The sequence below is a fragment of the Hyperolius riggenbachi genome, chromosome 7, assembly GCF_040937935.1.
Source record: "Hyperolius riggenbachi isolate aHypRig1 chromosome 7, aHypRig1.pri, whole genome shotgun sequence".
Lineage (NCBI taxonomy): Eukaryota > Metazoa > Chordata > Amphibia > Anura > Hyperoliidae > Hyperolius > Hyperolius riggenbachi.
This window is the reverse complement of record NC_090652.1, coordinates 41,984,112-42,009,584: the sequence shown is the minus strand read 5'-3', so window position 1 is coordinate 42,009,584 and position 25,473 is coordinate 41,984,112. Positions and strand designations below refer to the sequence as shown.

The 25,473-nt window shown below is 46.5% G+C and overlaps 1 protein-coding gene across 1 annotated transcript in view; it reads right to left on the bottom strand.

The window, feature by feature from the left end:
• The window catches only part of LOC137525493 (guanylate-binding protein 4-like), a 300,578-nt gene that overhangs the window by 173,249 nt on the left and 101,856 nt on the right, over positions 1–25,473 (bottom strand). Inside the window, exons 2-5 of the mRNA XM_068246612.1 lie at positions 18,615–18,742; positions 15,090–15,199; positions 11,942–12,132; positions 5,824–6,072 (exon numbers count right to left, since the gene is read on the bottom strand). Of these exons, the coding sequence (XP_068102713.1) occupies positions 5,824–6,072; positions 11,942–12,132; positions 15,090–15,199; positions 18,615–18,742 (678 nt within the window). The remainder of the gene's footprint in view (positions 1–5,823; positions 6,073–11,941; positions 12,133–15,089; positions 15,200–18,614; positions 18,743–25,473) is intronic.

Below are 25,473 nucleotides of genomic sequence, written 5' to 3'. Positions count from 1 at the left end.
ATTCCGGCCGGAATTAAGTTAATTCCGATTCCGGTAGTCGGAACGGAATTCCTATACCTCTCAAACGGAATTCCGCGGAAATTTTATAATTCGGACGGAATTTTCCGGAATAACACAAATAAAATCCCTCCTCCTCCTCACACACTGATTGCTATTACACTAAGAGGTGCCCCAGGGCCCCCAACCCCCCCAACACCTTAATCTCTACTTATCTGGCTTGCAGTCGCTGCCATGTATCACCTTTTCTTATTTCTTTCTACTTCAAACACAATTGGGAATGACAGCTGAATGAATTGTGCACCCCCTCCTACACTGCGCCCTGAGGCTGCAGCCTCTCCAGCCTCTGCCTCAGCCTGGCCCTGAGTGTGGTTGATGGTCTAGTGGGTAAGACAGATACCTACTACCACGCAGTGTGGTTGATGGTCTAGTGGGTAAGACAGATACCTACTACCACACAGTGTGGGTAATGGTCTAGAGGGTAAGACAGATACCTACTACACACTGCATCCTGGGTTCAAATCCCAGCTATGGTATATAAACATGCTTTTCAAAAAGTACAAATCCTTAATTGTGCTACTTTTTCTATCGAATTGATCATAATGGTAGTATGGTTTATGCTAGGCCAGCTTTAACATGTAGTGTGGGTCATGGTCTAGAGGTGAAGACAGATACCTACTACACACTGCGTCTGGGGTTCAAATCCCAGCTATGGTATATAAGCTGTTTTGAAAATCTGCAATTCCCTACTGCATGATGAGAGAGAGAGAGAGAGAGAGAGAGAGAGAGAGAGAGAGAGAGAGAGAGAGAGAGAGACCATGCCTACTGTGCTCCTGCAGCTGCTGCTGCATGGGAAGGAGGGTCGAATGCTGCTGCTGCTGAAATCTGTGCAGTGGCTGTCTGTCTCTGACCACTGCCTGCACCACTTTGCATCAGCTTCTCCAACTCACTAAAGTCCTCAAAATGTCTGCTTTGTAAGTGGGTCTGCAGGCATAAGGTACTCAACTTGAGGAGATCGCGACCTCTGCTGAGACTGACACCGCAACTGTTGCAAATTGTATGGGTCACGTCCACTGGGCACTTGGTGAAGTACTGCCAGACTGGGGACTTCAACTTGCTGTTTGAGCTTGAGGGCTGGGGTTTTTTGGTGCCCTTGGAGGATTGTGCCTTTTTTGGTTTGGTTGGAGGTTTGCTGTGGTAGCGGCTGAAGCAGCAGGCTGTGGCTCCTGCCTTCCACGCCCTGTGCTGGCCGCTTTGCTGCTGCCACGCCTCTGCACCAGAGACGCCTCCTTCTCCGATGACGAGCTGCCTTCAACCAACTGTGCTGGTGGTACTGGTGGCACATAGGAAGGATCAAGCGGTGGTGGAGGCCTGCTGCGGACCGGAGTGCTGGTGGTGGTGGCACTGGTCGCACTGGTGCTGGAGGCCTGGCTGGAAATGGTGGCTTGCTGCTCCGCCATCATTTCCACCACAGCCTGCACCTCACTCTCCACAATGGGCTGGGGGCGATGACCCGTCTCAAATATGGGTGCAACGCGCTGCTGTTTCGCCTCTGCTCCCTCCTCCACAACTCTGAGGTCAGTGGCTGGCAGCGGAACAGTCACAGACCTGCTGCTGCTGGCATTGGCTCCTGCAATGGCGCTGCCTCTCCTGGTGGTGCCTCGCCCTCTACCTCTGCCAGTCATTGTGCAATAATATACAAATACAGTTTAAAAAAAATGTAGAAAAGGGCGGGAAAGGGTGTAAACTTTAATAAAGTCTGGGTTGGTGGTGACTTGGTGGTGACCGGTGGTGACTGGGGTTGAGTGACAACAAAAAATTAAAAAAAAATTTTTAAATTTCAATAGTAGTATTAAATAAATAGTAGTAGTAGTACTAACAGCAGTCTACAGTACTAACTAACTCGTGTGACGGACAGTGACAATTACAGTCAGTCACACACGGTCAGACGCAATCAATAAGGTCAGGCAGATGACAGTCACAGGTCACAACGGATGCTGGCCTGTGATGTAACTATTATTTATTACACAGTACAGAAGCTAATAAAATCACAGACTAACAGTAGAAAAAATTAACTGAACGGGTAGTAGTAGTAGTACGCAGGTAACTAATAAATCCCTAGTGTACTACACAATAAGTAAGTCGTGTGCCAGAAAGTGGGTGCCAATTAAAGTCGGTCACACATGGTCGGAGGCAATCAATCAGTAGGGTCGGGTAAATGACAGTCACAGGTCACAATGGATGCTGGCCTGTGATGTAACTATTATTTATTACACAGTACAAAAGCCAATAAACTCACAGACTAAGAGTAGAAAAAATTAACTGAACGGGTATAGAAGTACACAGGTAACTAATAAATCCCTAGTGTCCTACACAATAACTAAGTCGTGTCCCAGACAGTGGGTGACAATTAAAGTCGGTCACACACGGTCGGACGCAATCCATCAATAGGGTCGGGCAGATGACAGTCACAGGTCACAACGCATGCTGGCCTGTGATGTAACTATTATTTATTACACAGTACAGAAGCTATTAAAATCACAGTCTAACAGTAGAAAAAATTAACTGAACGGGTAGTAGTAGTAGTACGCAGGTAACTAATAAATCCAAAGCGTACTACACAATAACTAAGTCGTGTGGCAGATAGTGAGTGACAATTAAAGTCGGTCACACACGGTCGGACGCAGTCAATCAATAGGGTCGGGCAGATGACTGTCTGTCACAGATCACAACAGATGCTGGCCTGTACACAGTCAGTAACAAACTATTATTGATGACAGTCACAGGTCACAACGGATGCTGGCCTATGATGTAACTATTATTTATTACACAGTACAGAAGCTAATAAAATCACAGACTAACAGTAGAAATTACCTGAACGGGTATAGTAGTACACAGGTAACAGTTGCGGCAGACAGTTAGTGACAATTAAAGTCGGTCACACACGGTCAGACGCAATCAATCAATAGGGTCGGGCAGATGACTGTCTGTCACAGATCACAACAGATGCTGGCCTGTACACAGTCAGTAACTAACTATTATTGATGACAGACGCAGGTCACAAGGGATGCTGGCCTGTGATGTAACTATATTATTTATTACAAAGTACAGAAGCTAATAAACTCACAGACTAGTAAGTACAGAAGCTAATAAACTAACAGAGTAACAGTAGAAATTAACTGAACGGGTATAGTAATACACAGGTAACTAATAAATACCTAGTGTACTACATAATAACTAAGTCGTGCGGCAGACAGTTAGTGACAATTAAAGTCGGTCACACAGGGTCAGACGCAATCAATCAATAGAATCGGTAAGATGACTGTCTGTCACAGATCACAACAGATGCTGGCCTGTACACAGTCAGTAACTAATTATTAACTAATAGAGATGTCCCGAACGGTTCGCCGGGGAACGGTTCCCGGCGAACTTCGGTGGTTCGCGTTCGCCTGCCAAAAGAGAACTTTCCTGGAAGTTCGATTCGCCCCATAATGCTCTGTTGAGCAAAACTTTGACCCTCTACATCACAGTCAGCAGGCACATTGTTGCCAATCAGACTGCACTCACTGGTGGAGCCCCACCCCCCTTATACAAGGCAAGGTCCTTGAGCGATTTGACTCACTCGTCTGCCTATACTAATTACAGTGGCACTGTACCATCAACACTACATGCTGAAGCCAGCCTAGCATGTACCATTTATGCTCAATCCATTTATGCTCAAAAATACAATTCCGCGGAAAGCGGTGACCATCCCTACTAGAGAGAGAGAGAGAGAGAGATAGAGATGAATCTACCTGGCTATCTGGGGTTCTCTTTGGACAATTGTTGAACACAAAAGGCAAGGCCATGCCTGGCTACAAATCCTTAAGCAGTGGCTGGATGATGTAATGGTTAAGGGCTCTGCCTCTGCCACAGGAGACCAGAGTTTGAATCTTGGCTCTGTCTGTTCAGTAAGCCAGCACCTATTCAGTAGGAGACCTTAGGCACGTCTTCCTAACACTGCTACTGCCTATAGAGCGTGACCTAGTGGCTGCAGCTCTGGCGCTTTGAGTCCGCCAGGAGAAAAGCACGATATAAATGTTATTTGTCTTGTCTAATTTTTCTCTTGACAACTGTTGAACACAAAAGACAAGGCCATGCCTGGCTACATATCCTTAAGCAGTGGCTGGATGGTATACTGGTTAAGGGCTCTGCCTCTGACACAGGAGACCAGCTTTTGAATCTCGGCTCTGTCTGTTCAGTAAGCCAGCACCTATTCAGTAAGAGACCTTAGGCAAGTCTTCCTAACACTGCTACTGCCTATAGAGCGTGTCCTAGTGGCTGCAGCTCTGGTGCTTTGAGTCCGCCAGGAGAAAAGCGCGATATAAATGTTATTTGTCTTGTCTAATTTTTCTCTTGGATTGAGCATAAATGGTACATGCTAGGCTAGTTTCAGCTAGTAGTGTTGGTGGTATAATGGATATGTTAGTTACCTACCATACACTGAGACCTGGGTTCAATTCCTAGCCACGGTATGTAAGCTGGCTTTTGAAATAGTGGAATTCCCTGGCAGATGAGACCCTCCTCCCTCCTCGTAGGAGGGAGGTGGGAATAGGTAGGAGGGTGGTCCAGGTATTAGAACCCTTGAAATATGTTTTCTATCATTTTTCCAGCCAGTAGAATTTTTTCTAAATTTTGAAGTTCGCCTCCCCATTTAAGTCTATTGGGGTTCACAAACTTTTTCGCTAACCGAACTTTCCGCGGAGGTTCGCGAACAGGGTTCGTGAACCGAAAAATCGGAGGTTCGTGACATCTCTATTAACTAACACAGTACTGAAGCTAATAAACTAACAAACTACAACAGTACAAATTAACTAAACTAGTACACAACTAACTATAATCCCTAACCTACCTAAGCTAGTAGTAGGCTAAGGCTACCTAGGCTAGCAGGCCTAGCCTGCACACAGACTAACACTAGCCTAGCACAGTATACAGTATACACTAGCTGACTAAAAACAGTCAAATTACTATCTAGCTATAAATAAGTACAATCAATGTGTTTAGGAGATGATTAGGAAGCAAAACGCTAGGTTTAGCACAAGAAGCACTTGCTCAGAGACACGCAGCAGCACTGGAGATGCTCTCAGTACCACACAAGTCAAACAGCAAGGATGGGCTCTGCAACATAGCCGCCGCCTTATATAGAGGAGGGGAGGGCCAGGCTCCCCTCCTCTGATTGGTTGCTAGGGTTGCCAGGGCCTCGGCAATGACGTTATCCATGAATCCCGAAGCCGAACACACCGTGTCATCCAGCCGAATTCGAGTGTGCATATTCGGGAACCTTCGCATTCGGATTCGGCATGAAGCAGAACATTCGGGTTCGGCTTCGACTTTGGCAACCCTGAAAATGCACCCGAATTTTCGGGTAAATTCGCATTCGGGAGTCCTGGAGAGTAACCCTGGTTGCAATAGCACTGGGGCTTTGGGACTAGAGGAGCTACAAGGGGTCCTACTTCAACTGGACTTTTTAGGCACTATGCTGGTAAATATCACCACTGTATGGTCTTTGAATTATTGTCACCACTATTGAATGGTCCCCCATGCTAGTTAAACCTCGCTGTCACTGCAGATACCCTTGGCAGGATCTGGTTCTCAATATGAAGTGTGGTGTGTAGTGTGCTTGAGGGGGCCCAATATAAAACTTGCATTGAGACCCACAGCTCCTTAGTCACACTACTGAACTTGAAAAATATTCTAACCTTTTCCCACTCTATTCAAAACTAAAATAAAAACTTTTGTCTAGAATTACAAATAAATGATACACATTCAACTTGAAGAGAACCTCACCAGTGCCAGTCAGTGTCGATACATCTCTCACTTTCTTCTCCTTCACATTTTTCAGAATGTATTCTCTGAACTTCCTGCATTGGTCCAAAAACTTAGTATTGAGATCTTTCTCAGGTATGCTATCCAATATCTTAAGATTATCTGTATTACTTGTTGGATAATCAAAGACAAAACATTTCCGGGTTCCAAAATACAACCGTAGACATTCCCGGAGTTTGTTATATTCTTCTTCACTTGATGTATTGGCAGCTGTTGCAAATGGAAAAATAAATTTACAAATAATGGTTATTTAGGATTGAAGATTTATTGTTGTATTCTGTTCAGTAATGCTGGGAGACTCTTGCTTTTCTACTATTTTTTTTTTTTTTTTTAACAAAAGTTTGCTTTCTTAAAATAGAAAGTATTTGCAATAATTCAGGTTGGAGTTAGCTCTGATATTTGTCCCAGTGCATCATTGCTGAAATATGCTAATTACCCATTGCATAGTTCAGCAGTGATGCACTGGGGAGCTCACTCCAACCTGAATTATTGCAAATATTTTCTGTTTTCTGCTGAAATCGATTCAAAATCTGTTTGCAGTGTATGGGCAGCCTTTAGATCCCTCTCTGATCAGATTTGATCAGAGAGGGATCTATCTGTTGGTCAATCTGGTGGCAATCGGCCAGTGTGTGGCAGCCTTTAGCAAAGAAACAAGATATAGATCATTTTGTTGTGATAAGTAGATATAAAGTTATTGATGAATAAAATACAGGAATGCTAAAAGGTGATCATTTCTCTAGTCCATAAGGGGGAAACTCCCTCAGTGGTGAACTGGTTAATATAGCATTGTTGTAACGATTGTGGGATATCTCCGTGGTCAGCGCACAAGACGTGCGCTGACACTGCGGAAGTCCTCCACAAGCGTGTCAAAATACTAGAACTAGTGCAATCGCGACAGACAAGACAGGACAGAATAGGCAGTACAAATAATACACAAACTGACTGCACTAACTAGGAATGCAAGGGGCACTCCCCAAGAATTAACTATACTAAGATAGCAGTGGCTGACACTCCAGGTGAGTCCAGCAGGAACAAACCTCTATGAGCAGCAAAGGACTCTGGGATCATATGGTATTTATACTGCAAGCCTTCAAAGAAGGCAGCTAGGCCATTTGCATGACAAGTGTATGCAAATTGCCCAGCAGCAGAGCAGGTCTGAAACTTGCAAAGCACAGGCAGGTCTTTTTTCCAGAGACCTGCAGCCAGAGACTTAAAGCGGAATATAACCCTGCATTTCAACTTTGCTCTAAAACATTATTTACAGTATATTATATGCAACCAGCATTTTTTTTTTTATTAGACCAGCATTGGAAGGGTTACACAGGGCTTTAAAGTTCCTGGAGATTTCTGCAGACGCATCCGAAGCTGAAATAGATACATTTTGTTTACATAAATGTATCTAAGTGTTGAATGTGACTCATCTCTCTGACTGAGAAGGAGCTTGGAGGACAGCCAAAGAGTGTGTAACATTTATCAATAGATACATCTAACTAAATAGAATGTAACAATCTGAACTTCTGCATATCTCTTGAAACCTCTGTGTTTAACCCTTCCAATGCTGGTCTGGTAAAAAAAAATGCTTTTTGCATATAATATGCTGTAAATAATGTTTTAGAGCAAAGTTGAAATGCAGGGTTATATTCCGCTTTAAAGGATACCACAACTGAAATGTGACATAATGAGATAGACATGTGTATGTACAGTGCCTAGCACACAGATAACTATGCTGTGTTCCTTTTTTTCTTTCTCTGCCTGAAAGAGTTAAATATCAGGTATGTAAGTGGCTGACTCAGTCCTGACTGAGAAATTCCCGTTTTTTACCTCTTTCTTGCTCTCGGAAGCCATTTTCTGCTAGGAAAGTGTTTTATAGTTGGAATTTCTTATCAGTGAGGGTCACACTGTAGTCACTTCCTGTCTGAGTCAGGACTGAGTCAGCCACTTGTATACCTTATATTTAATTCTTTCAGGCAGAAAAATAAAAAAAGGAACACAGCATAGTTATTTGTGTGCTAGGCACTGTACATACACATGTCTATCTCATTATGTCACATTTCAGTTGGGGTATCCTTTAAGGCATGGACAAACAGCCGTCTGCCCGTGCAGACAGCTGAGCAGACCGTTACAATTGTTTTGTAGCTAGAATACTTGCTCTACCATTCTCTTCCTCAACTCGCTCTTCAATCTATATTTCACATACCAGATCTTCAGTTCCTGAACTGCTTATGCATCTTCATTTCTCCTATTAGCCACATTGCCAGCAAAACAACATCTGATTCCTCAGTGATCAGAAAGAGGATTGGGAGGTGGATAAAAAAAAAACAAATAGGCTCAGGATATACATCTATATTCTCCTAGATTACCCAGTGGAGGGAAAGCCATCTCTCGTCTTCTCCCTGTACCCAAATTACCAAAGCCCGGGACATACTGTATGTCTGCACCAATAGAGGTAGTGTCAGGGATCATTAATCGGATGCCCAGAGCTTGGCTATTTTAGGCTGAACACCAAAGCGGCAGCAGTACGATGCTCATTATTGTTATTGTTAGGCATAGGTAGGTGGCAAATTAGTGTTAGGAGTAGGTGTGGGGGTTAGTGTTAGTATAAGTAGGGAAGGGTTAATGTGAGGTATAGGCTACGGAAGCTGATAATAGAGTATGAATAGCAATACTGATAATCTATAAGCAATATTGTATTGCAGGAGCAGCAGTCCAAATCTTTGGGCACCACTTTTCCATGAACACCTTACTGTATATTGCTGTCTCAGTCTCTGTCTGTGTCACAAAGCAGGTGTGGTGCAATCTCAGCTAAGAACTATTATAAATGGTGATAAAAGTCCAGCATACACACAGCACAGGCTGTATTTAATCATTCATTAACTGCTTCCTGACCAAGTTCATTGAAATCTACGCCCTGTTTGGGTGCTTTCAATCAGCCCCACTGTGCAGTCTCATCACTCTCACCGTTCGTGATACTGTTTGCATCGCTGCACGTCTAATGTGGCCATGGCTTTCCCCTCATGCTGCGTCCCCTTCAACCCCCACAAAACGGCCCCAAGCAGGCCCCGGGGGGGCTGCTCAGAAATTCTGCAGGGGGGCCCGGTGGGGCCTAGTTACGACCCTGCCTAAGTCAGTCAATTTCATTGTCTTCTGATCCCGTGATCACTGTGTACGGTGACCAGATGTCCCGCTTTAGCCGGTACGCGTCCCGGGTTTGGGGTCCCCTGTCCCAGGCTGCACTGCGTCCCGGGACACGTCCCCCTTTCACCCGCGGGATGTCATGGCTGGAGGACTCTGGCCACTGTCAATGGCCGCATCAGCCTCTCCCTGACCCTGCCCACCCTCATATCATGTGGCTCCTTGGCCGCATCAGCTCCGCCCCAGCTAGCTTTCTCCACCTTCCCTACCCACCCTCCAATCACGTGGCCGCCTGGCCGCATCAGCTCCGTCCCCAGCTAGCTGCCCCACCTTCCCTGCCCACCCTCTAATCGTGCGGCCGCCTGGCCATTTCAGCTCCGCCCCCAGAGTTCTTCTCCACCCACCTTCCTATTGTGTGGCTGCCTGGCCATATCCGGCCAGCCCCTGGGATGATCTACACTCCAAGATGCAGCTGCCACGAGGGAGAAGGATGAGAGTGCCCTGTCAGTGTCTCCTCCCCACCTAATGTCTGTCACCTCCCCAAGTCAGTGTCACCCTCTGGCTCCTACCCACCCTAGTGTCTATGTCACCATCCGGCTCCTACCCACCTAGTGTCTGTCACCCTCCCCCACCCAGTCAGTGTCACCCTCTGGCTCCTACCCACCTAGTGTCTGTCACCCACCCAGTCAGTGTCACCCTCCGGCTTCTACCTACCCAGTGTCTGTCACCCTCCCCCACCCAGTCACTGTCACCCTCCGGCTCCTACCCACCTAGTGTCTGTCACCCCCCCCCCACCCAGTCAGTGTCACCCTCTGGCTCCTACCCACTTAGTGTCTGTCACCCCCCTCACCACCACCACCCAATCACTGTCACCCTCTGGCTCCTACCCATCTAGTGTCTGTCACCCTCCCCCATCCAGTCAGTGTCACCCTCTGGCTCCTACCCACCTAGTGTCTGTCACCCCCCCCCCCCCCCCACCACCACCCAGTCAGTGTCACCCTCCAGCTGCTTCCCACCTAGCGTCTGTCACCCTCCCACCACCCAGTCACTGTCACCCTCCGGCTGCTACCCACCTAGTGTCTGTCACCCTCCCCAACACCCAGTCAGAGTCACCCTCCGGCTCCTACCCACCTAGTGTCTGTCACCCTCCCTTCATCCCGTCACTGTCACCCTCTGGCTGCTACCCACCTAGCGCCTGTCACCCTCTTCCACCCAGTCAGTGTCATTGTCCTCCCTACCCAGTGTCACCTTCCTTCCCACTTAGTGTTACCCTCCTCCTCACCCAGTGTCACCCTCCTCCCCTCCAAAAGTTACCCTCCTTCCATCCAGTGTCACCCTCTCGGCGGACAGGAACATTTAATGCATTAATGTCTGAGGTAACATTTGCTGCACTTCCTATATGGTGGTGGTAACTGAATTTTACCATTTTTTTTGTGTCGGAGGTAATGGTTGTTGGATGTCATGTGTCGAAAGTAATGGTTGTTACATGTCATGTGTCAGAGGTAATGGTTGTTGCATTTTATGTGTCGGAGGTAATGGTTGTTGCATTTCATGTGTCAGAGGTAACGGTTTCTACACTTATTACGTGATGGTCATAGTTAGCTGATTGGGCTACTTTGAGGTTATTGATGCAGCATTTGGCATTTTAGGGGCTCATGATTACTAAATGGTATGCTAATAAATTGCATCAAAAAGTTTCTGCAGATTTATCGTCTGCACTTCCATGATGCAAATCTCCTGTTTCCCCACATCATAGTGGACACTCTGCTTTCTTATGTGTTTGGGAAACGATGACTAATAACCCTTAGGGTCACTTTGCCTAACTGTTTTAGAAAGAAATTCTGTTCCGCAGCCTTACTGTTACACCGTTACATTACAGCTAGCTCCACCCATGTGACGTCATGACCACGGCCATTTTTTGCCACGGCGCGCTCATAACCTCGCTTATTGCTCCCCACCCCCCACCTTGGAGTACTAACAGTCACTTAAATCACACCCTAGGGACTCATAATGGAGTCAAAAGATATCAACATAAACACTGCCATTTTTTCTGCCCTGTTCATATGATATTCTAAGATTTGTTTTGTTCTGTTTTCCTGTTGGGCTCAAAGCACTTTGGAAGCATAGGAAAGCTGCAGTGACTTAGGGCATGGTCAGTAAGCCACCCTTGCAAGCATTTAGAGGACTAAGACCTTGACCAAATATTATTTACTGGTTCCTAAGTATAGTATTAGCAGCCCCCCTTTCCACCATCAGAGATGGACTAAGATGTAACGGGGCCCTAGGCAAGGTAGGAGATTTGTGGGGCCCTTGCGGTCCTTTTGGTAAGCTGAAGCTGAAAAAGGTCAGAGAAGATGGCAGGTGGGCCCCTTGACACCCACTAGGCCCCAGGCACCTGCCTAGGTTGCCTGGTGGATGATCCTGCTCTGCCCAGCATAGATAGCCAAGTGTGCCCCAGTATTAGCAGCCGCCCTCCTCCTCATAAGTAGCCAGATGTGCCCCCAGCGTTAGATACTTCCCCCCCCCCCCCATGCAGAGCAGTAGAGCAGAGGAGGTGGAGTACACATTACCAGTTGTCCCCGGGGCAATCCCTCTTCAGCCCTGTTTTTCACATAGTATCATCTCTATGAAACCGTCTAACATGTATAGGGATGAGGCTGAGCAACAGAAAGAGCTAACAAGGGAACCTGGTGGCACCCACTGGTGAGTGAAGCACACTCCACTCTGCATATGGCCTGGTTAAGGGGCCACTCCTGGGGGGAGGGGGGGGGCACAGGCACCCCTTCAGGGCTTTGCACCCAGAGGCTGGTATCTTCCGAGCCTCTGCCACAGCCAGGCTTTTTGTTTATTTGTGGTCAAACAGCTTAAATTTTCACTAGTAGAAAACATTTACAGTACAGTGCACCAACATAGTGTACTGATTCATGTAAAACCCTGTACTACATACGGAATTTAGGTGTTAAAGCTTTTTCCAGGTATTCGTCTTCTGAGATCCTTTTTCCTTCCAGTTGCAGTCCCAGGTGAAAGTCTCTGACAACCCAGACAAATGTGGGGAAATATCTGGAGAAGTTCCCTTCATCATTCTTTTTGCCTTGAGAATGTTTCACTTTTATTAACTCAGTTAATTCACTTACAGATCTGTTAATAGTTGATAAGGAAATACAAGTCTTTATTTTCTGTAGACAATCATTTGACAATGAGAATTTTTTTTTTAAAGGTGAAAATATTGAAGGAGTGAACACAGTGCCCCATGCAATGTGGAAGTTGCAGACTTTTGCTAGCTATGAGGACCATAGTTTTTGATAGAGAGGCACATTTTGTTTATCTTTTGTTCATATTTACACTAAACTAATGCACCCCTATATCCATTGTGACAGCACATCACCATAGTTTATTTGTGACTAAAAAAATAATAAAAAAAACACCTTTACGTCTGTTGTAGGATGCAGGGTTGCTGATAGTGGGAATGCCAGTAGTCTATGGGAGCATGAACTGTGTCAGCCAGGGCCGTCTCTGCTGTGGATAAAGCATCTGCAGTAGAGACGCCCTGTGTAGGGAATGTCTAAAAGTGGCCATACGTCTGTTTATTTTGTAGCCGATCTACCATCCGATTTGATTATTATCATCGAATCAGATGAAAATCAGTGCCACAACAAGCATGGATAATTGACGATTCCACCAATTTTGAGCCTAAATTGGTTGAATGTAGTGGTGAGCAGAAATTACGCCTATGCGCAATTACACATCGTAATTCGCAATTACTCATCTTAATCGTAGTGCAAAATTTCAGGGAAAAGCTTAAAGGGAACCTGTACTGAGTAAAATTATTTAAAATAAACACATGAGGTAACTTCAAATGAACATTACATAGTTACCTTGCCATCAGTTCTTCTCAGAAGCTCACCATATTCTTCTGACAATGATCCCTTCCAGTTCTGACAACATTTTGTCAGAACTAAAATATATCAGTTGCTGTCAGTTATATAGCAGTCGCTGTCAGTTACAGCTAAGAGGAGAACTGATGTGTCCATGTTTCCCTATGGCTCAAGTGGGCAATATTACAGTTTAACTGTGTGCTGACCAGGAAGCTGTTATTATGGGGTAATGGCCATTTTCAAAATGGAGGACGGAGAATTTCATTGATCACAGTGGACAAACAGGACACAGGAGAGGAGAAAGAGATTGATGAATAGACTACACAGCAGGTAAGTATGACTTGTGTATGGTTATTTTGACTTTTAATTTTCAGTACAGGTTTTCTTTAAAGAGACTCCGTAACAAAAATTGCATCCTGTTTTTTATCATCCTACAAGTTCCCAAAGCTATTCTATTGTGATCTGGCTAACTGCAGCACTTTATACTATCACAGTCTCTGTAATAAATCAACTTATCTCTCACTTGTCAGACTTGTCAGCCAGTGTCTGGAAGGCTGCCAAGTTCTGCAGTGTTGTGGTTCTGTGATGCATCTCCCCCCTCCTGGCCCCTCTCTGCACACTGCTGTGTGTTATTTAGATTAGAGCAGCTTCTCTCTTCTCTCTTATCTTTTACAAGCTGGATAAATCGTCCTCTGAGCTGGCTGGGCTTTCACATAGTGAGGAATTACAGACAAGGGCAAAGCTGTTTGCAGGAAGAAAAGAGCAGCCTGAAACTTCAGTGCATGAGAGATGCAGGGGGAAAGAAACACACAAATGATCTCTTGAGATTCAAAAGGAATGCTGTATACAGCCTGCTTGTGTATGGATGTATTTTCTATGTGTGGACATACTGTACATCAACCTACTTCCTGTTTTGGTGGCCATTTTGTTTGTTTATAAACAAACTTTTTAAAACTGTTTTTAACCACTTTAAATGCGGCGGGGAGCGGCGAAATTGTGACAGAAGGTAATAGGAGATGTCCCCTAACGCACTGGTATGTTTACTTTTGTGTGATTTTAACAATACAGATTCTCTTTAAGTAAATTCATATGTAATTGTAAGCATCCATAATTACACATGATTATTTTTCCGTAGTTTATGCATATTTTCATGCCAAATTTGGCGGTGAATAGCAAAGTCCCCATACATGCTATTGCTACCAAAATTGTTACATATGTTAAGGAGAATGGTGGTACAAGTTAAAGAAAAGAGTTGTTCAAAAAGACCTTGTAGTTTTTGAGAAAATCGATTTGAAATATACAAAGAAAAATGGTTTTTAAACTGACATTTTTAAAACCATTTGTCTTTGCATTTTTAAAATCGTTTTTTCTCAAAAACTACAAGGTCTTTTTTTTTTTTTAAATTTTGGTAGCAATAGCATCTATGGGGACTTTGCTATTCACCGCCAAAGTCGGCACAAAATTACACGAATATTATGCGTACATTTAACAGGAAGCAGCGTGTGTGTCAGTGTCTATGCAGAGGAGAAGACCAGCAGCGCCGGCGACTGAGCGGCGATTGGAACCAGGGAGGTGAGTTGTTAACAGTATACAGCGCTTCCCTGGCTAACTCTGCAGTCCGAGGGGGCAGCACGGAGGGCAGCCCGGGGAGAGGAAGGGAGGAAGAGGTCGGGCTGCCCTCCCCATGGCTCCATTGCAGTGCCCCCCTCCCTAAGCGCTCAGCCTTAGCCCTCAGGGAAGCCCCACATCACCCCTGCCCTGCCACTATCTCACCCCACCTGGTGCGGGTCGCACCCCCCGCATCCCCCTCACAACGCTAGTGCCTACCCTAGTCATAGTCGAATGTCTCCTACTGAAAATTGACCTGCTGCCACCCCCAAGTCTATCTGTGTTGTTGTGTAGCCCTCCCCAATGCCATTGTGCAGTATTGAAGGCTCGCCTGTCACACACTGGTGCGAATCCCATCCCTGTGAATGCAATCAAACCCTTGTGTTCAATATTTTCCAGCATTTCCAGTTAGTTGAGTCTTCCTGGCCAGGTTATCTGAGTTCCAAATAACAAGGACATTGCTGTACTTTGATGTGCAAAGGCAGGATTAAACCCACATGTATTTCTTTTTCATCCAAAACAGCAGTGGAAAGATTTTCATTCCCGGATTAACAATGCTATAGTAGGTTGTAACATTTTCTTGCAGCTCATACTCTTATAATAAAAGGATACTTTAATGTGTTTAGGGCATCCTGGTCAATGGTCCCTTTACTGTTATACACTAGAGCACTGCTCAGCAGGATAGCCAGGGCTAATAGTTTTTTGTCATTTTTATCATCCCCCTAGAAAGAAACAAATTCATAAAAGAATTTTAACATTATTTTTTTCACACTTTGCTTTAGCTGTGGCTTCAGCTTTAGAGATGGCCTGAACGGTTCGCCTGGCGGGTAGTTCGCACAGATATAAGCTGTTCACATCCACGGCAGTTGCGGACTTGCTGTTTGCATTTTTCACAACTGCCGACTTTAGCGGTTAATAGCAAAGACCCCTTACATGCCAGAAACACCAAATTTGCAGGGTATGTGGAGGGAGACAGTGACTACAAGAAGAAACATGTTTTTTCAAAAAGACCTTATAGTTTTTGAGAAAATTGATTTTAAAGTTTCAAAGGAAAAAAAATACATTTAAAGTGAAGTTAGTGAACCAGAGACAAAGCACCCTGATGTATTTTACCATATATATCAGTGGGAACATGGAGAAAACACCTACCCTGCTCTCTGTTTCATTTTTCACTGTTCAGCCTGCCTGTTTTCAGCCCTGATATTATCCTCAACTGAGAATTCAGTCTGGCTTTGCTCAGGAATTATTAAAGGGAACCTAAACTGAGAAGGATATGAATTTTTCCTTTTAAAATAATACCAGTTACCTGACTCTCCTGCTGATCCTGTGTCTCTAATACTTTTAGCGACAGCACCTCAACAAGCATGCAGATCAGGTGCTCTGAAGTCAGGCTGGATTAGCTGCGTGCTTGTTTCAGGTCTGTGATTCAGCCACTACTGATGTGAAAGAGATCAGCAGGACTGCCACACAACTGGTATTGTTTAAAAGGAAACATCCATGTTACTCTCAGTTAAGGTTCCCTTTAAAGCTGAGTCTGTCTTCTCTGATGTCTTTTCAAGCCCAAGCCTGCCCCTTCTGGCTCTGCTATAATGACTCAGCTATAATGATTCCTAAACAAAGCCAGACTGAATGCTCAGTGGGGTAAAATATATGAGGGTGCTTCATCTCTGGTTCACTTTAAATGCGGTAAATGATAGATAATGTAGCAAACCTAACGGTAGTGTAAATTTGCATATATCAAAGGAAAGAACAATGAATTTCTTGTGGGGTTTCCAGGGGTCCATACGCAGTACGTACGAACCCCCTGGAAACCCTCCGGAGTTGCAACACGTTGGCCAGGGATCGCTATACAGCCACAGTATGGCTGTATAACGATCCCTGGCATCTTATCCTCTCTCATCTCATCTTATCCTATCCATCTCATCCTATTTTTTTCCTTTTTTTAATGTTCAGATTGTGGGAAATAAAAAAAAAGACGTAGGGTCCCCCCCCCCCTTTCTACGCATTTTTAGCCCCTTGTCCCCATGCAGGCTGGGGCTCTGCACCCTGAGCTATACCAGCCCGCATGGTCCATGGTATGAGAGGGCTCCAGGGGAGAGGGGCGGCCAAGCCTTCCCCTCCCCCCCAGAGTCCTTTTCCACTCCATGGACAAGGGGCTCTTCCCCACCTCGGGTTCCCTAGTAGAAGGTGGGGGCGATGACACCCTGGAAGAGGGGTTCATGGTGGCATCTGGGAGTCCCCTTTAAGAAAGGGACTCCAGATTCCTGCCCCTCTCCCAGGAGAATGGGTATAGGGGTACAAAGTACTCCTTACACATTTCCACAAAAGGGTTAATAAAATAAAAACACAACAATGAATAAAGTCCTTTGATATTCTAAATTAACCAGAAATACTTAAAAAAATGTTCCCACGCCAATATCCTCAGAAAAGGTCCCACGCCAATATCGTCTGCAATGTCCCACGACAGTATCCTCTATCTAACGATCTTCAGAAATACTTACCTGTACCTTTAAGAAAATGTTCCCACGCCAATATCCTCTAATGTTGCGTCTTTATTACAACTTGATTGAAACTCTCCGCCGCACCGCTGCCACACACCGTCACTCCCCCGCTAAAGTCGTCGGCCGTTCGCCTGCCATTAAAGTCTATAGCAGTCTGCCCAGTCCGCCTGTTCGCAGAGTTTTGCGAAAGTTCACGTCCGCGAACCCAAAATCTGAGGTTCGAGCCATCTCTATTTAGCTTTCTTAATATCTGCAAAATGGCCTGTCTATCAAAGAGAACCATATAACAAAAATAAAACACAAAAGAAAAGGCCAGATTTAAAAATGTATTGTTCATGCTACTCCTAAACTCTTGCAAAACTCCATTACCAGTAGAGATGGTCAGTGATGGTGGGCATACACGGTTAGTTTTTCCGCTTGAATCTCCGCACGATCAATTTTGCCACTCGATTCTCCGCTCGATTCTCTTATCTTCTACCTGTTTTTCTTATCTTTTTTCATTCATTTCTATCAGGAATCGAGCTGCAAAACGATCGAACAGGAGATCGGACATGTCGGAAATTATCTATCTAACCATCTAATCACCTCAAAAACGAACCGTGTATTCCCAGCATTAGATGCTATAACAATCATTTGTCTGTGTGGATTTTAAATTAATTTTATGCAAAAGGATGCAGCTTGTAAATAGACCAAGCAAGGTTAGCCATGCAAGTACCAGCAGGATGAGAATCGCTACTCTTGTTGTGTACATGTTTAAAGGATACCCGAAGTGACATGTGACATGATGAGATAGACATGGGTATGTACAGTGCCTAGCACACAAATAACTATGCTGTGTTCCTTTTTTCTTTCTCTGCCTGAAAGAGTTAAATATCAGGTATTTAAGTGGCTGACTCAGTCCTGACTCAGACAGGAAGTGACTACAGTGTGACCCTCACTGATAAGGAATTTCAACTATAAAACACTTTCCTAGCAGAAAATTGCTTCTGAGAGCAAGAAAGAGATAAAAAGGGGAATTTCTAATCGGTGAGGGTCACACTGTAGTCACTTCCTGGCTGAGTCAGGACTGAGTCAGACACTTACATACCTGATATTTAACTCTTTCAGGCAGCGAAAGGAAATAAGGAACACAGCATAGTTATTTGTGTGCTAGGCACTGTACATACACATGTATATCTCATCATGTCACATGTCACTTCGGTTATCCTTTAAGTAGCCATGGTGGTCTGGCTGCAGGTCTTTTGCCCCTATTTCAGCACAGACTGTTTATTAATGAATTTTGACACTCCCTGGAGAAAGATTTATGTGCACTTTTAATGTAGAACCTGATATTGCCTCGGCTTGAATCTCAGGTTCAAAAGCACAAAGTGCTTGCTTACCTCAAAAGGTAATAAAAGTAAATTCAGTATGTATAACTGGGCTGTTCTCAAAAAAATTAAGAAGAACTGAAAGAAGTAACATGAGGTAAAGTGTAATAAGCCAACTCAGACTATTAGAACACAATGGTTATATAACATGCCTGTCATTGACAAATTCAATCTACCTGTGTCTCCACAAAGGAACTGCAATTTTGATTTAAGAATAAGCCAAAACATATTTATAATACCTAACCTCTACTCATGTCACACCTTCTTACCTTTGCTATATCTCCCAGGCCTTCGGTGTCCAAGAGTAAAAGTGTTTGATTCTCATCCATGGGGTGAGGCATACACCACATCCAGATTCCTTTGGTCTTGGCCCCTACCTCAGAGCCCATTTCAAAGGCTGTAACAAAAAATGCAGAAATACATTAAATATAGAAGATATACTACAGTAATTAAACTAGTTAAGGGACATCAGATTTAATTACCCATCACCCCATCCTGCTTAATAAAAAAGTAAACTGCAGTACCTGTGTGGAAGTTGCTAAACTGTCTGCTAGTCACCACCTCATACCGAACTGCCAGCAATTTGAGTGATAGTAGGCTGTCTATGCTAGCAGTCTAGTACAATCTTGTATTGTATGCAGCATCAGCCATATGGAAAGTTATGTGTGAGTTTAACCACTTTAGACCAAAGGACATATTTGCTACGTCTAAAATGTGTATCGCTTGGGCCACCAAGACTAGCAGGTATGTCAAAGGCTAAAACCGCTGCCCTACTAATTGGAGTAAGGGGCCATGTGGTCCCTCTACCCAATCTGTGCCCCGTGAAGCCGCAATAATGACAGCGCTGTAACAGCACTTATTGTAAACCTCTGCATACAGGAAGTAAAGTCCTGCAGTGCACGTGATCCCAGCACTGCATGATCATGTGATCCCTTTATTCTTATAGTTGCAGTAATTGGTCCAAGGCATCATGATACCTTGGCCAATCAGTGCCCTCCTTGAGACAGTGTTCACTGAAAAAAAAAATAGTAAAAGAGTATTTTTTTTTAATGTTAAAAATAATAAAAATTTTAAAAAAGTGTTCATGTTCCCACAAGGCAGTGATTTGTGCAAGGGATTATGAGGTCCCTGAATCAATCAGTGTACCTGAAGGTCCGTACCCACGATGCAATGTTTGCATCGTTTTTTTGTTTGTTTGTTTGTTTGCGGTGGGTGCTTTTCACAATACATTTTTGCGATGTCGCAAACATCATGATGGATCACTGATAGCATGATTAAACAATCATTTGCGCCTTTCTTACCATAGTAGTGAAGAATTAGATGGATTGGTTAACGATTTCTGTTCGCCTCTGATCCCCGATCCATCTTCACGTCAGTAGTTAGCTTATATTTGAATGATGACTGTTACAGCCACCCAGTAATAACAGTCGTCATTCATAAAAACAAGTAACAATGTTAAATGGTCAAGCTTTGTTGAAAAGCATGTGCGATTTTGCCAATGCAAAATCACATATAATGCTTTTAAATGGTGACGTGCATGTTCATTTTCTGGGCCGCATTCCGCGCAAGTGAAAAAATGATTCCCTGCCGCATGAAATTGTTCAATTCCCATAGACTGCTAGCATGTGTCAGCAGTCTATGGTGGATTACACGTGTGCAACAATACAAAAAGGACACGAAAAATTGACCGTGGGAAAAAGCCAGTGTTTTCCACAGATACAGGTGTGGCCTGTCTCTAATTGTGCCTCTCTCACAGCAGTTCTCTGTTACCTCACATCTGTGTTCTGAGGTGGCAGGAGCTGCTGTGAGGGTTCACCTAAATTTGGGTGCAGTGCGCGCTGCTAAATTTGGGTGCTGTCATAGGCACCCATGTAAAACGCCACTAAAATTGGCTATAATAGTAAATTTGTTCAAGAAAATTTCCCGATAAAATAGCAGCCGATGAGACCTCCCTCTATAGAAACTGCTAGTATAAATATAGCCGCTATGAATATAAAAATAGCGGGCACCACGACACCCGCTATTTATAGCTGCAGTTCCTGTAGTGGGCGGTCTCGGTGCCCTTTATGTTATTGGGCGACTCTACAACCCAAATTTACTGTTATAGATGCTATTGGCTGCGTTTTACATGGGTGCCTATGGCAGTGTTGCCAACTTCTCAATTTTTTTTTACTGACAAACGTCTGAAAATTTACTGACAAAGGATTTTATTTACTGACACAGCATCCTGCGGCGCGGTACGCGCGCCGCGCCAAAAAATGCGCGTGTCCATGCAACAGAACATGGGCGTGGTCATGGGTGGAGACAAATATACATGAACTTAGAAGTGGTGTTTGTGGGCCTGCCCAGCAAAATGTTAGATGAAGTTAACAATGGCTGAAGATGCAGAGGACAAGTCACAGCTGGAGAGCTCGATTCCAAAAACATGTCTGTTTACACAGACAGCAACAGTCCAGGGATGCTTGGATGTGCCTCATCCACGAATTCGGAAATCCGCGATGTCCTCCCTTGAACGCATCTGGATCACCCGGGGGTCCCTGCGAAGGCAGCGCAACATGTGCACAGCCATGGGAAACAAGTGGGCCCTGCCAGCAAGATCTTCCTCGTCCTCGCCATTGTCCCATAACGCATGCCTGTCCTCTTCCTGTGCCATGTCGTTGTCCTCCTCAAACCGCCATCCACGTACAACGCCTGCTGCACTCTGCTCCTCCTCCTCCTCCTCCTCCTCATTCAGGTTAGGGACCTCCAACTCTTCCACTACCTGCTGTGAGCCCTCCTCTGAGCTGGACTGTGCTGCCATCTGCTCCTGTTCTTCCAACTGCCTCAGGGCTTCATCCCCACGCTCAATTAAATTGTCCATTGCCTGCTCCAGTAGACAAACCAAGGGCACCCACTGGCACACAGAGGCCCGCTCCTCACTGACCATCTTGGTTGCCTCCAGGAAGGGACTCAGCACCAGGCATACTTGCTGCATCAGTGTCCACTGAGTGGCAGTAATCATGGGGACTTGCTGGTTGCTGGGGACACTTGGGTCTAGCATGTAGGCCCTAAGAGCCAGCCTGTGCTGACACAGCCGCTCCAACATGGCCAGAGTCGAATTCCAGCGAACTGGCATGTCGATGATCAGCCGGTGTTGTGGCCTTCCATACTGCTGCTGTAAGGTGGACAAGAGTGCAGAGGCAGTGGCTGACAGGCGGAAAAAGCGTACCACCGCCCGGGCATCCTGCAGCAGCTCGCTCATCCCCTGGTAGGTGCGCAAGAAGCGCTGCACCACAAGATTGAGCACGTGGGCCAAGCAGGGGATGTGCTGGAGGTTTCCCTGCTGCACTGCTGCCACCAGGTTGGCCCCGTTATCGGCTGCCACATACCCCACTTCCAGGCCTCTGGGGGTCAGCCACCTCCGCTCCTGCTTCCTGAGGGCGGCCAGGACGTTGGTGGCCGTAAGCCTCTCCTTCCTCAGGGTCACCAATTTTAAAAGGGCTTGGCAGTGCCGAGGCTTGGCGCTGCTGCTGCCGAGGCGGGCTTGCTTTCCGGGTGCTGAGGGAGTGTCGTGACAGGACCCTTCTGCATCCCCCCTGATCCCGCGTGGTGGCACCACTAGCTGGGCTGATGCACTCTTGTCCTCCCTCCCTTCCATCAGTGTCACCCAGTGGGTCGTAAAGGACAGGTAGCGACCTGTCCCAAATCTGCTACTCCACGAGTCCATGGTCACGTGGACCCGCTTGCCCACAGAGTAGTCCAGGGAACGGGCCACGTTTTCCACCGCAAACTTGTGGAGTGCTGGGATCGCGCTCCTGCTGAAATAGTGGCGACTGGGGACTTGCCACTCGGGGATGCCAAATTGGAGCAGCGTCCGCATGGCGCTCCCCTCCTGCACCAGGGAGTAGGGAAGCAGCTGTGATGCCATGGCCCGGGCCAGCAAGCCATTTAGTTTGCGGATCCGCCTGTGGCTTGGAGGCAGAGGCTTGGTCAGACCCTGAAAGGTGTCGCTCAGCAGGGTCTGACGACACTGGGATGCAGGGGAGACAGAGGAGAGAGACGAACACTGGCTGCCAGCCTCAATGTCTGTGTCCTGAGCAGCCGAGGTGGAAGAGCGCTTGCGTGCTACTACTGCTGCTGCTGTGGGGGATTCACGACCCTGAGAGAGGGAGGATGCTGCTGCGCTGGTGGGCCTTCTGCTCTCAGGAACCCCTGCCAGCAGTGCCTGCTTCCTCTTAAAGTCCACATACTCGCGGCAGTGGCGGCTTCTCAGGTAGCCCTGGAGGGATGAGGTACCCATCTTGCTCAGACTTTTCCCACGGCTCAATCTTTTGCTGCATAACCTGCACACCGCATACCTTTTGTCATCAGTACATTCCTCAAAGCAATCCCACACTGGTGACTTTAATTTACTGCGGCCCCCACTAGCAGAGGGTGCAGCGGAGCAATGTGTGGTAGTAGTTGCCGGGGGTTGCATGGTGGTGGTGCCGGCTGAAGCAGTGTCCTGTCTACTTCCTCCACGCCCACTGCTGCCGATGCCCCTGCCCCTGCCTGACATATGGCGATATCCTTGCCTAGGCCGAGGTGACTCGTCATCCTGCTCTGACCATTCTTCCACGGACTCAGCAGGCTGCACATAGTTAGGGTCCACAACGTCATCATCAGCAGCATCATCATAATCCAGCTCTTCCTCTGACTCCCCCGCCTCCTCTTCTGTCCCTACATCCCCAGACACAGACCCCTCTTCTTCATCACCAGAACTCAACAACGCTTGTGATTGTGGCCCGATCTCAATCTCTGCCACATCAGTCCCCAGTAAGTCCTGTGCTTCTTGCATCAGCAGGTTCCCAGATGCCGGACTGAGGGACAGAACGCTGTCATCCTGGGAGGGCTGCTGACCAGTGGGTGCTGGGGTGGATGTCACAACAAGCGTGGGATGTTGGCTGCTGCTGCTACTGCTTGGAGTGGTGCTCACAGTAGAGGTCTGGGAGGAAGTCATGATGTCCATGAGTACGTCAGGTTCCATTTGCTCAACCACCACACGGGGACCAGAAACTTTAAAATATTTGGACAATGGCGTCCGCTGACTCGGCCCAGGCTTTGCTGCCCCCTTTTCTGCTGCATCACGACCACGTACAGCTGGGCGTCCTCTCCCTGGACGTGGAGCAGTCCCAGAAGTGGCTGAGGCAATTGAACTCCCTTTCCTCTCACCCCGCGAAACCCTGCCAGACATGTTGCTAGTAATGAATCACTGGATGCAGTGGGCACAGTACAAGGTCACTGAAGGATGCAGTGGGCACAGCACAAGGTCACTGAAGGATGCAGTGGCCACAGTACAAGGTCACTGAAGGATGCAGTGGGCACAGCAGTGGGCACTGGATATACAACTAGGTCACTGAAGGATGCAGTGGCCACAGTACAAGGTCACTGAAGGATACAGTGGGCACAGCAGTGGGCACTGGATATACAACTAGGTCACTGAAGGATGCATTGGCCACAGTACAAGGTCACTGAAGGATGCAGTGGGCACAGTACAAGGTCACTGAAGGATGCAGTGGCCACAGTACAAGGTCACTGAAGGATGCAGTGGGCACAGCAGTGGGCACTGGATATACAACTAGGTCACTGAAGGATGCAGTGGCCACAGTACAAGGTCACTGAAGGATGCAGTGGGCACAGCAGTGGGCACTGGATATACAACTAGGTCACTGAAGGATGCAGTGGGCACAGTACAAGGTCACTGAAGGATGCAGTGGGCACAGTACAAGGTCACTGAAGGATGCAGTGGGCACAGTACAAGGTCACTGAAGGATGCAGTGGGCACAGCAGTGGGCACTGGATATACAACTAGGTCACTGAAGGATGCAGTGACCACAGTACAAGGTCACTGAAGGATGCAGTGGGCACAGCAGTGGGCACTGGATATACAACTAGGTCACTGAAGGATGCAGTGGGCACAGTACAAGGTCACTGAAGGATGCAGTGGGCACAGTACAAGGTCACTGAAGGATGCAGTGGGCACAGTACAAGGTCACTGAAGGATGCAGTGGGCACAGCAGTGGGCACTGGATATACAACTAGGTCACTGAAGGATGCAGTGGCCACAGTACAAGGTCACTGAAGGATGCAGTGGGCACAGCAGTGGGCACTGGATATACAACTAGGTCACTGAAGGATGCAGTGGCCACAGTACAAGGTCACTGAAGGATGCAGTGGGCACAGCAGTGGGCACTGGATATACAACTAGGTCACTGAAGGATGCAGTGGGCACACAAGGATGTCACACTGTGTAATGAGATGCTCATATGCCAGCGAGCGAGCGAGCAGTGGGCACTGGGCACGGCACAAGGTCACTGACAGAATGAATGAACAGCGCTGGCAGAGAGAGTGGCGGCGCCGGCGGTGTGACTGGCTGCCTGCAAATAGTACAAGTGTATAACTGTCACTGGAATATACAAGTGAACACTGCAGCTGCACTAACCTGCCTGCCTGCACTCTACACACAGATAATCCCCACTCCCACTACACTGCAGCACTGAACCTGCCTGCACAGCACTACACACAGTTAAATAATCACTAGACTCCCACACTCCCACTACACTACACTGACTACAACTAACTACAGCAATTACTCACTGACTAGCTAACTGTGTACAGTATAAGAGCAGTGTTAGCAAAAAAAACGCTTTGTTTTTAACACAATAAATGCACTTGCTCAAACAACAATGGCCTGGAGATAATCCTCTCAGCACCACAGTCTAGTAGCAAGGACAGAGCTTTTCCATCATGGCCGCCGCTTTATATTCAGGAGGGGAGGGCATAGCTCCCCTCCTGTGATTGGTTGCTAGGGCCTGGCTGGGGCACTCTGATTGGCCTGCAAGTGTCACTTCCGCATAGTTTGACGCATTTCCGCAAACCACGACTTCAGCCCCGGGTTTCACGAGCGTGAATGCGGATTTCTGTCCGCATTCACGCGAAGCCGAAGTAGATTTTCGTGGTTGAAAATCTATTCACGGATTTTCGTGTCCGAGGCGGAATGCGTCAAAATGGTCGTGAATCCACGCGTAAGCGTGATCACGACCTGGCGGTGAGCACCACTGAGCAACACCGCACACACCACGCAAACCACTCACACCATACACACCACAT